General features: G+C 37.8%; 1 protein-coding gene across 3 annotated transcripts in view; it reads left to right on the top strand.

Moving 5' to 3' along the window:
- LY75 (lymphocyte antigen 75) overlaps positions 1-12375 on the top strand; it is a 129537-nt gene that overhangs the window by 51485 nt on the left and 65677 nt on the right. For all 3 annotated transcript variants that reach the window (XM_014859809.3, XM_014859800.3, XM_044768841.2), the window contains exons 22-23: positions 7314-7419; positions 7650-7810. In XM_014859809.3, the coding sequence (XP_014715295.1) occupies positions 7314-7419; positions 7650-7810 (267 nt within the window). The remainder of the gene's footprint in view (positions 1-7313; positions 7420-7649; positions 7811-12375) is intronic.

The following is a 12375-nucleotide window of genomic DNA, read 5'->3' as shown; positions in this document are numbered from 1 at the left end:
GGAAATGCATTTGGCTGCTAAAAAGAGAGAATGCTAGAGTATGTTAAAGCATTTATTCTCTCACATAAAAGAAGTTTGAAGGTAAGCAGGTTGTAGTTGGTGTGGAAGCTTCATGATGTCTTTGAAACCAGACTCCTTTTTTTTGAGGAAGACTCGCCCTGAGCTAACATCCACCGCATTCCTCCTCTTTCTGCTGAGGAAGATTGGCCCTGAGCTAGCATCTGTGCCCATCTTCCTCTATTTTATATGTGGGACACCTGACACAGCATGGCTTGACGGGCAGTGCCAGGTCCATGCCTGGGATCCAAACTGGCAAACCCCAGGCCACTGAAGTGGAGCGCGTGAACTTAACGGCTACGCCATCAGGCTGGCCCTGAAACCAGGCTCCTTTTGTTTTTCTCTTCTGCATTTTTTTTTTTAGTGAGGATGATTGTCCCTGAGCTAACATCTGTGCCAGTCTTCCTCTATTTTAAAGTATATGGGACGTTGCCACAGCATGGCTTGATGAGCGGTGTGTAGGTCCCTGCCTGGGGATCCTAACCTGCAAACTCTTGGCCGCTGAAGCAGAGTGCATGAACTCAACCACTATGCCACCAGGCCACCCATCTCTTCCACCATTTTTAACATAAGGCTGCCAAGGTCAAATTCAGAGTGTTCTCTCTAGAGTCTTTTCTAGAAGCCATCCAAAGGCATATATCATTGGCCATTCAAGTCTGTAAGTAGGCTGAAAAAAACATTTTATAGAATGTTTCAAGAAACACACTTTGGGACATACCACTCGACACTAACATGGTCATAATATCAAAAAGAAAAAGGAAGAGATGTGTCTGACAGCTGAAAGCAATCTGCAGTAAAGTTATAATATTCGGAGTATATTTTGACTTTTAAAAATTAGGACAATCTTTTTTGTTCCCCAAAGTACTGGGACCAAAGTAATTTACATGGTTGATGTAAATTTGAATTAAAATATTCTGCTGAAAGACAAGGAGATAATTTCTTTAAAAATGTGGTTTTTAAAAAAAATTTATTTTTTTATTGAGTTCTTAATAGTTTACATCATTGTGAAGTTTCAGCTGTACATTATTTCTTGTCCGTTCCCATGAAAGTGCTCCTCTTCACCCCCTGTGCCCACTCCCCACCCCCCCTTCCCCTGGTAACCACCGAACTGATCTCTTTGTCCATGTGCTTGTTTTTCTTCCACATATGGGTAAAATCATCTGGTGTTTGTCTTTCTCAGTCTGGTTTATTTCACTTAACATCACACCCTCCGGGTCCGTCCATGTTGTTGCAAATGGGATGGTTTTGTCTTTTTTTACGGCTGAGTAGTATTCTATTCTATATATATACCACATCTTCTTTATCCAATTGTCGGTCAATGGGCACTTGGATTGTTTCTGCATCTTGGCTATTGAGAATAGTGCTGCAACGAACATAGGGGTGCATATGTTACTTTGGATTGTTGACTTCAAGTTGTTTGGGTAGATACCCAGTAGTAGGATAGCTGGGTCATATGGTATTTCTATTTTTAGTTTTCTGAGGAATCTCCATGCTGTTTTCCATAATGGCTGCACCAGTTCGCATTCCCACCAGCGGTTTATGAGGGTTCTCCCTTCTCTACAACCTCTCCAATATTTTTTATTTTTAGTCTTAGTGGTTATAGCCGTTTTAACAGGCGTAAGGTGGTATCTTAGTGTAGTTTTATTTGCATTTCCCTGATGGTTAGTGATGTTGAACATATTTTCATTGGCCACCTGTATATATTCTTTGGAAAAATGTCTGTTCATGTCCTCTGCCCGTTTTTGATCTGGCTGTTTGTTGTTTTGTTGTTCAGTTGTGTGAGTTCCTTATATATTATGGGGATTAACCCCTTGAAAGATATATGATTTGCAAATATTTTCTCCCAATTGGTGGGTTGTCTTTTTGTTTTGATCCTAGTTCCTTTTGCCATGCAGAAGCTCTTTAGTCTGATGGAGTCCCACTTGTTTATTTTTTCTTTTGTTTCCCTTATCTGAGAAGACATGGTATTTGAAAAGATCCTTTAAGTTCAGAGTCACAGAGTGTACTACCTATATTATCTTCCAGAAGTTTTATGGTTTCAGGACTTATCTTCAAGTCTTTGATCCATTTTGAGTTTATTTTTGGATATGGTGTGAGATAATAGTCTACTTTCATTCTTTTGCATGTGGCTGTCCAGTTTTCCCAACACCATTTATTGAAGAGACTATCTTTTCTCCATTGCATGTTCTTGGCACCTTTGTCGAAGATTAGCTGTCTGTAGATGTGTGGTTTTATTTCTGGGCTTTCAGTTCTATTCCGCTGTTCTTGATCTGTGTGCCTGTTTTTGTACCAGTACCATGCTGTTTTGATTACTATGGCTTTGTAGTACATTTTGAAGTCAGAGATTTTGATGCCTCCAGCTTTGTTCTTTTTTTTTCTCAGGATTGCTTTAGCAATTCGGAGTCTTTGGTTGTCCCATATGAATTTTAGGATTCTTTGTTCTATTTCCGTGAAGAAGGTCATTGGGATTCTGATTGGGATTGCATTGAATCTGTAGATTGCTTTGGGTAGTATGGACATTTTAACTATGTTTATTCTTCTGATCCATGTGCATGGAATCTCTTTCCATCTCTTTATGTCATCATCTATTCCTTTCTATAATGTCTTATAGTTTTCATTGTCTAAGTCCTTCACCTCCTTGGTTAAATTTATTCCTAGATATTTTATTCTTTTTGTTGCAATTGTAAATGGAATTGTATTCTTGAGTTCTCTTTCTATGAGTTCATTATTGGAGTATAGAAATGCAACTGATTTCTGTAAGTTGATTTTGTACCCTAAAACTTTACTCTAGTTGTTGATTATTTATAATAATTTTCCAATGGATTCTTTAGGGTTGTCAATATATAAGATCACATCATCTGCAAACAGTGAGAGTTTAATTTCTTCATTTCCTCTTTGGATTTCTTTTATTTCTTTTTCCTGCCTAATTGCTCTGGCCAAAATCTCCAGTACTATGTTGAATAAGAGTGGTGATAGTGGGCACCTGTGTCTTGTTCCTGTTCGGAGAGAGATGGCTTTCAGTTTTTCCCCATTGAGTATAATGTTGGCTGTGGGTTCGTCATATACAGCCTTTATTATGTTGAGGTAATTTCCTTCTATCCCCATTTTGTTAAGAGTTTGTATCATAAATGGCTGTTGGATCTTGTCAAATGCTTTCTCTGCATCTATTGAGATGATCTTGTGGTTTTTATTCCTCATTTTGTTAATGTGGTGTATCACATTGATTGATTTATGGATGCCAAACCATCCCTGAGTCCCTGCTATAAATTCCACTTGATCATGATGTATGATCTTTTTGATGTATTGCTGTATTTGGGTTGCCAATATTTTGTTGAGGATTTTTGCATCTATATTCATCAGCAGTATAGACCTGTAGTTTTCCTTTTTCATGTTGTCCTTGTCAGGCTTTGGTATCAGAGCAGAAAATGTTGGCTTCATAGAATGTGTTAGGAAGCATCCCATCTTCCCTAATTTTTTGGAATAGCTCGAGGATAGGTATTAAATCCTCTTTGAATGTTTGGTGGACTTCTCCAGGGAAGCCGTCTGGTCCTGGGCTTTTATTTTTTGGAATGCCTTTGATTTTTATTGTTTTAATCTCTTTACTTGTGATTGGTCTATTCAGATTATCCATTTCTTCTTGATTCAGCTTTGGGAGGTTGTAAGAGGCTAAGAATTTATCCATTTCTTCTGGATTGTCCAGTTTGTTGGCATATAGCTTTTCATAGTATTCTCTTATAATCCTTTGTGTTTCTGTGGTATCTGTTGTAATGTCTTCTCTTTCATTTCTAATTTTATTTATCTGAGCTTTCTCTCTTCTTTGTAAGTCTGGCTAGGGATTTGTCAATTTTGTTTATCTTCTCAAAGAACCAGCTCTTTGTTTCATTGATCCTTTCTACTGCCTTTTTTGTTTCAATAGTGTTTATTTCTGCTCTGATTTTTTATTATTTCTCTCCCTCTGCTGACTTTGGGCTTTGTTTGTTCTTCTTTTTCTAATTCAGTTAGGTGTAGTTTGAAATTGCTTATTTGGGATTTTTCTTGTTTGTTGAGGTGAGCCTGTATTGTGATGAATTTCCCTCTTAGTACCACTTGTGCTACATCCTATATGAGTTGGTATGGTGTGTTTTCATTTTCATTCATCTCCAGATATTTTTTGATTTCTCCTTCAGTTTCTTCAATGATACATTGGTTGTTCAATAGCATGTTGTTTAGTCTCCCCATCTTTGTCCGTTTCTCAGCTTTTTTCTTGTAACTAATTTCTAGCTTCATAGCGTTGTGTTCAGAAAAGATGTTTGTTATTATTTCAATCTTCTTAAACTTATTGAGGCTTGCCTTGTTTCCCAACATACAGCCTATCCTTGAGTATGTTACATGCGCACTTGAGAAGAATTCTGGATGGAATTCCACATGGAAGGTGTATTCTGCTGTTTTTGGATGGAGTGTTCTATACATATTGATTAAATCCAACTAGTCTAGCTTTTCATTTAATTCCACTGTGTCCTTGTTGACTTTCTGTCCAGATGATCTATCCATTGATATGACTAGAGTGTTGAGGTCCCCTACTATTATTGTGTTATTATTAATATCTCCTTTTAGGTTTGTTAATAGTTGCTTTATGAACTTTGGTGCTCCAGTGTTGGGTGCATAGATATTTATAAGTGTTATGTCTTCTTGGTGGAGTGTCCCTTTGATCATTATATACTGTCCCTCTTTGTCTCTCTTTACATGCCTTATCATGAAGTCTACTTTGTCTGATATAAGTATTGCAACACCTGCTTTCTTTTGTTTGCCATTAGCTTGGAGTATCATCTTCCATCCCTTCAGTCTGGGCCTGTGTTTGTCATTGGAGCTAAGATGTGCTTCCTGGAGGCAGCATATTGTTGGGTCTTGCTCTTTAATCCATCTTGCCACTCTGTGCCTTTTTATTGGAAAATTCTACAATTTTCTGATTTTCATCTCTTTACTCCAGGCTTTGAAACCCCTTTCTCCCTTTTTTATTTCAGGTATGAGGGCCTTCTTTAGGATTTCATGGGGCAGGAGGGTAGGGAGGGTCTTGTGGGTATGAACTCCCTTAGCTTTTGTCTATCTGGGAAAGTTTATATTTCTCCATCATATCTGAGGGATATTTTCGCTAGGTAGAGTGTTCTTGGCTGAAATTTTTTGTCCTTCAAAGACTTGAATATGTCATTTCTGTCTCTCCTAGCCTGTAAGGCTTCTGCAGAGAAATCCTCTGAAAGCCTGATGGGGGTTCCTTTGTAGGTTATTTTCTTCTGCCTTGCTGCCCTTAGTATTTTTTCTTTATCATTCACTTTTGCCAGTTTCACTACTATATGCCTTGCAATCAGTCTTTTCACATTGACATATTTAGGAGATCTGATAGCATCTTTCATGTGGATTTCCATCTTCTTCCCCTAGTTTGGAAAGTTCTCTGCTATTATTTCTTTGAACAGACTTTCTGCCCCATTCTCTTTCTCTTCTCCCTCTTGAATACCTATAATTCTTATGTTGCATTTCCTAACTGAGTCAGATATTTCTTTGAGACTTTCTTCATTTCTTTTTAGTCTCAGTTCTCTCTCCTCCTCTATCTGGAGCAATTCAATCTGTCTATCTTCAATTATACTGGTTCACTCCTTGATGATATCCACTCAAGCATTCAGGGAATCCATATTTTGTTTTATTTCATCTGTTGTGTCTTTTGTCTCCAATATTTCTGATTGGTTCTTCTTTATAGTTTCAATCTCTTTTGTGAAGTAGCTCCTGAACTTGTTGAATTGTTTCTCTACATTCTTTTTTTAACTCATTGAGTTTTTTGATGATAGCTGTTTTGAATTGTCATTTAGATTACGTATTTCTTTGTCTTCAGGATTGATTTCTTTTTTTTAAGTTATTTTTTATTTATTTATCTATTTTTAATTAATTTTTTTTTTAAGGATTGGCACCTGGGCTAACAACTTTTGCCAATCTTTTTTTCTTTCTTCTTCTTTTTTTCCTGCTTTATCTCCCCAAACCCCCCCGTACACAGTTGTATATCTTAGTTGCCGGTTCTTCTAGTTGTAGGATGTGGGACGCCGCCTCAACATGGCCTGATGAGCGGTGCCATGTCCACGCCCAGGATCCGAACCCTGGGCTGCCGCAGCGGAGCACACAAACGTAACCACTCGGCCACGGAGCTGGCCCCAGGATTGATTTCTGAGTCCTTGTCTTTTTCCTTTGGTCTGGAGATTTAATATAATTTTTGATACTGCTGGAGGGCGTGGCTTTATTCTTTTGCATTGTGGTATTATTTGGCTGCAGTTACCACTGGGTGGGGATCAAGAGCCGCATATTCTGAGCCCACTGTGTTCTGCCAGGATCCCTGGTGCTAGAGCCAGCACTGGGCGGGTGGGAGGGAGGAGCGCTTTCTTCTGCGTGTTCTCAGGGTTTTCTCTCTTTGCCCTTGCTGTCTGCTCTCCTGGGGTGTAGACTTGATGAAGTCACCCCCTGCAATAGGTTTCACCCTGATGGGGGCTTTCCTCAAGGCTGGGAGGAACCTTGGGGATCTTTGATGTCCCGTGAATGGGTGCCCTCTCCCCCTTCCCTCCCTCCCAGAGGCCATGCACAATCCCCAAATTGCAGTCTTTTGGGGAGGGAGTAATGCTTTCTCTTACCCTGTTCCACCTTCTCCATAGGTAACTCCAGCACCTCCGCCTTCTGACATATGGTTGCATGGGTCTCTCAGACGTCTTTTGTATTGCAAGGATGTCCTCTGTTGGAATATGAATGTCTTTTTCATTATATTGTGGAGAGAGGAGTTCACTGGGAGAGCTCACTCTGCCATGATGCTGACATCACTCTAAAACTGTGTTTTTTAATATGAGGAGGTGATGATTAAAAGTACAGACTTTGAAATCAGATGGAACAGAGTATAAATGCTGGCTATACCATTGTATGGCTATTTCACTTATGGGTAAAGTTACTTAACTTGTCTGTGCCTCAGTTTCCCCATTTGTTGTGAGAATTAAATGAGATAATACTATGTGAACTATTTAGCACATAGGAAGCACTCAACAAATGAGAGACTTAAAAAAAAATTATTTGAAGACCACTCTTCAATTGTTTAAATTGAGAGTGTAGATCTGCGTTCTTATGATACTCCTTTGTAGGTTTCCATGTCTCACAGACCAAAAATTAGCAGCCCTCTAAAAGATGAGGCATTTACTTCTTATGTGAGCTTTCCCATGTCTGGAATCTTATGCTTCACATATGTTCTTTATTTGCAGTGTTTTCTAAAGCTCGAAGGCAAGTCTCTCACATTTACTCAAGCAAATGACGTCTGTCACTCCTATGGTGGCACCCTTCCTTCAGTGTTGAGCCAGAGAGAACAAGGTAGCAGAACTGTTTTGGAAACGTGTTTTATTCTGATTTGGGGCCAAGTTAGTTTTGGGAGGCCGTGGGGAATTAACATATAAAAATAATCTTATTAAACTACTTTTTTACAGAGTAGGTAAAAGACTATATTCTGATAGTTAAATAAGCAAGAGATATTCATTGACATTTTTAGTATATCTTTAATTTGAATAAGTCAAATACTTTCTAAAAAAATGTCTTTCCAACAGATTTTATTACATCCTTGCTTCCGGGTATGGAAGCTACTTTATGGATTGGTTTGCGCTGGACTGCCTATGAAAGGATGAGCAAATGGACAGATGACAGAGAGCTGACGTATGGTAACTTTCACCCATTATTGGTTGGTCGGAGGCTGAGAATACCAAAAGATGTAAGTTTTTTTAAATCAGTAATCTATGTAGCTCTGTGAAATACCTGAGTCTTTCATAAATTATTTGATTAAGAACAAGGGCCTATTAGGGCTGGCCCAGTGGTGGAGTAGTTAAGTTCAGTGTGCTCCACTTTGGCAGCCTGGGTTTATGGGTTCAGATCCTGGGCACGAACCTACACCACTTATCAAGCCATGCTGTGCCAGCGACCCACTTACAAAATAGAGGAAGATGGGCACAGATGTTAGCTCAGGGCCAATCTTCCTCAAGCAAAAATAAGAAGATTGGCAACAGGTGTTAGCTCAGGGCCAATCTTCCTCACAAACAAAAAAAAAAAACAGGGGCCTATTTTATGAGTCCATTTATATGAAACATCCAGAACAGGCAAATCTATAGAGATAGAAAGTCGATTAGTTGTTGCCAAAGACTAAGGAGGATGGAAGGATTGGAGGTGATGGCTAAATGACATGGGGTTTTCTTTTTGAGTAGTGAAAATGTCCTAATATTGATGGGGAGTGATGGTTGCACAACTCCATGAATATACTAAAAACTATGGAATGAGTGCTTTAACTGGGTGAGTTCTACTGTATATAAATTATACCTCAATAAAGCTGTCACAGGAAGAAGAACAGTTAGAACGGGAGCTCCACAGCCACAGGTGGATGCCCTAGTTTTCATACTAGCATCAGATTCCGTAGCACTTATTTCACAACCATGTAAAACCATCAAGTAGTGAGTTGGAAATAGAGACAAATAGAAATGCTTTACTTAACATTTTGGGATTTGGGGCTGTCAACCTCAGTCTCCTGAGAAAAAGAGTACAAAATTGGTGATTAGTGATCATTTTTCCCCAAGAGCTAAATGTAAAGAAGCTATAGAAGGGAAGAAGGCACCATATTAGCAATAACTATCTATCCCAGGATACTGCTGCCCATTCCGTCTGTCCTCCCTATTTGCCAGATACAAACCACGTTTTTCACAAAGGGCAGAGATTAAGCAATTAACTTTTATGCCAAATTCCAAAAATATGTCCTAGACAGCAATCAGCTGATGTTCCTGATGCAATGTAACTTTGTTCAAGGTTGACATTGGTGGCAAAGGGAACTCTGAATCACGTGTAGCTATGTACAAAGTAAATGGCCAGCCCTAGTGGTCTAGTGGTTAACATTTGGCACTCTCACTGCTGCAGCCCGGGTTCATTTCCTGGTCCAGTAACCGCACCGCCCATCTGTCGGTTGTGGTACTGTGGCAGCTACATGTTGTTGTAATGCTGAAAGCTATGCCGCTGGTATTTCACGTAAAAGCAGGGTCACCCATGGTGGACCATAGTAGACAGACAGCAGAGCTTCCAGACTAAGACAGACTAGGAAGAAGGACCTGGCCAACCACTTCTGAAAAAATTGGCTGTGAAAACCTTGTGGATAGCAGCAGAGCATTGTCTGATAGAGCACTGGAAGATGAAAGGATGGCATAAGGAGATAGAGCAGGGTTACACTCTGCTATACACAGGGTCACTAGGGGTCTGAGTCGACTCCATGGCACTAACAGCAAACAAAGTAGCTATCAAAATAATGTTTGGATATTATAGAAAACTTGAAAGTTATAGAAAAGTAAATACAGTAAAGAAAAATATCGACTCTTATCCTGCTTACACTTAGGCTGGTAGTTTTTAAACTTTTAACCATAACCCATAGTAAGAAATACATTTAAATCACCACCGAGCACATAGATATAAATAGAATATTGAATTGAAACAAAAGTTTCAGGAAAGAGTACTTACCCTTAGAGCTCAAGCACACTGATAGTTCTTTCTATTCTGTTCCACTCTAGTCTAGTCTAGTTTCTGTGTCCTATCCTGTCCTATCCATTTCATTATCACAAATGTGAGTCAAGATCCACTTAATTGATTTCATGACCTACTAAATGAGTCTCAAACCATATTTGAACCCTGATCTAGGAAAGCACAATGAGTATTTCAGCGTTTTTTTCTTGTAGGGCTTTTCTATACAGCGTCTTCTTGACATAGATAAGATCATAGTATATGTACACTGTTGTATCCTACTTTTCTTAGTTTTATAAGTAGTTTCTTATGCCATTAAAAGATGAAGTTGATAAGCATTGTAATGGTTGCACAATATTTCTTAATAGATACCCCATCATTTACCTAAACAATGCTTCATATTTAGGTTGCTTCCAGTTTTGTGTAATCCTAAACAGTGCTTTAATCTTTGCTTATACTTCAAGTAACATCCTTAAGATAGATTTTGGAAGTCATATAGCCAGATCAAAAGATATAAGTAGTTACAAAGCTCTGGTCGCCAAATTACTTTCCAGAAAGGTTTATGAGTTTGTATTTTTGTCAGCAATTTATTGTGATTGCCCTTCTGTCCAGACTAGTATATTAATAATTTCTAACATTTGTTGAGCAACTAGTATGTGTCAATCAGTCTACCAATGCATCACATGCATTATTTCATTTAATCTGCACAAAAGATGTAAAAAAGTCTGTTACTCCTCCCCTATCTTAAAAATGTGGAGACATAGACAGTCGTATAACTTGCCAGCAGTCACACAGCCTATGTGTGCAGAGTAGACATTTAAATCCAGGTCCAAGAGGCTGCAGAGGCACCATTCTTAGCTTCTCTACTACATTGCTTCTGAAGTGCATTATCTTTTTAAGATTCTTGCTAATTTGGTAGTTTAAATGATATCATATTTTCATTTATAGTTCTCTGATTTCTAGTGAAAACAAATTTCTGTAAATTCAATAATAATATGAATTTCATCAAGTGTGAATGTTGTTATTCTTTTCCAATTTATCAAAGCCTTAATGTATTTCTTATTGATTTTATGGTTATATAAATATTAATATGCTGGCCTGTGTTTCTTACAAATATTTCTGTAGGTTTTTTCTTTAGGTCTGAATACTAAAACAATTACAGAAATAAGTTTTGATTTTTTTTGTTGTGTGTTCAAATGTGTTTATTTCCTTTTTTTCCTCCATTGCTTTTAGGTTAGAAAGTCTACCATGTAAATGTTAGTTAAATGTATGCCTATATTTTCTTCGTTTTGTTTTATAGGTTGCCTTTTTTTTTTCTGACAGCATGATACATCTATGGTATAGGTGTATGTTATCAATAAATACTGAATCCTTTTCCCTAATCCTAGCCAATTGTCTACCATCATTTATTTCATATGCATTTTCATTTGTTAAAAGCAATATAGGATGCCTCCTTCATCATATATGAAGTGTGTGTGTGTGTGTATGAGGTATAGTCTTATATAGTTATTAGACTGATGTAAATATTATAACTTTGCCATGTTTTAAAAAATATAATAAGATTAGTTATCCTTTATTATATGCCTTTCAAAAACTACTTTTAGCTATTCTTGTCCATGCTTCCAGACACACTAGAATTATTTAGTCAATTTCCAGCTAAAACAATTAAATAAAAAACTTCTGATGAGAATTTGACAGCAATCTAGGGAGAACTGGCATCTTTTTATTAATTTTCCAATTCAGGAATATGATATATAATACATCTCTCCATGTATTCAAGTCTTCCCTTAGAGCCCTCAGTGAAGTTTTTATAGGAGTTTTCTTTCTTGTCGTCATTGAGAATGGCAGCTTTTTCTTGATTTTCCTTTTCTTTTCTTTCTTTTTTTTCTTGGTGAGGAAGACTGGCCCCTGAGCTAACATCTGCTGCCAATCTTCCTCTTTTTGCTTGAGGAAGGTTGGCCCTAAGCTAACATCTGTGCCAGTCTTCTTCTATTTTATGTGGTATGCTGCCACAGCATGGCTTGATGATCGCTGCTAGACCTGTGCCTGGAATCCAAACCAGTGAACCCTGGGCCACCAAAGCAGAGCTCAGGAACTTAACCACTGCACCACCAGGCCAGCCCCTTGATTTTTTTTACTGATATGTAGGAAAGTGATTGGGGATTTTTATATATTTATTTCATAGGCATCTGTCTTACTAAAAGCTCTTATTTCTTCTCAAAGTTTTTCACTAAATTTTCTTGGGTTTCCTAATGAGATAGTCATATTTTGCAAATACCAGTTCATGCTTTATTACATATGGTGGGACTTCCAGGACCGTAGTCAATACCAGGAGTAATCAACACCATTCTAGACTTGATCTGGACTTTAATGGGACTGTCTCCAGCCTTTCATTGTTATATATGATGTTGACTCTTTAAGATATATCATTCTATAACTAGCTTATTTAGAATTTTTATTCAGGAATAAGTACTGGATTTCCTAAAACTTGTTTCCAGCGTGTATTGAAATTGTCGTATAGTTTTTCCCGTTAGGCCTATTGATATATGGTATCATACATTAATAACTGGTATATTAAACCGTCTTTATCTTCTTGTCATAAAATCTAGCTGCTCAGAGTAGATTATTATTTTACTGTTCTACTGAGTTAGATTGTTAGAATTTTGTTTGGGAATGTTTTCATCTCTGTTCTTGAGAGTTAAATTTTTATGCCATATTGTCAGGTTTTTTTTTCTGATCATGTCAGCTTCATAAGATGAACTGGGTAACTTTCTGCCTTTGTGTTGT

The sequence above is a fragment of the Equus asinus genome, chromosome 4 (assembly GCF_041296235.1).
Source record: "Equus asinus isolate D_3611 breed Donkey chromosome 4, EquAss-T2T_v2, whole genome shotgun sequence".
Lineage (NCBI taxonomy): Eukaryota > Metazoa > Chordata > Mammalia > Perissodactyla > Equidae > Equus > Equus asinus.
The sequence above is the reverse complement of the archived record's forward strand: the minus strand, read 5'-3'. Positions and strand labels throughout refer to the sequence as shown.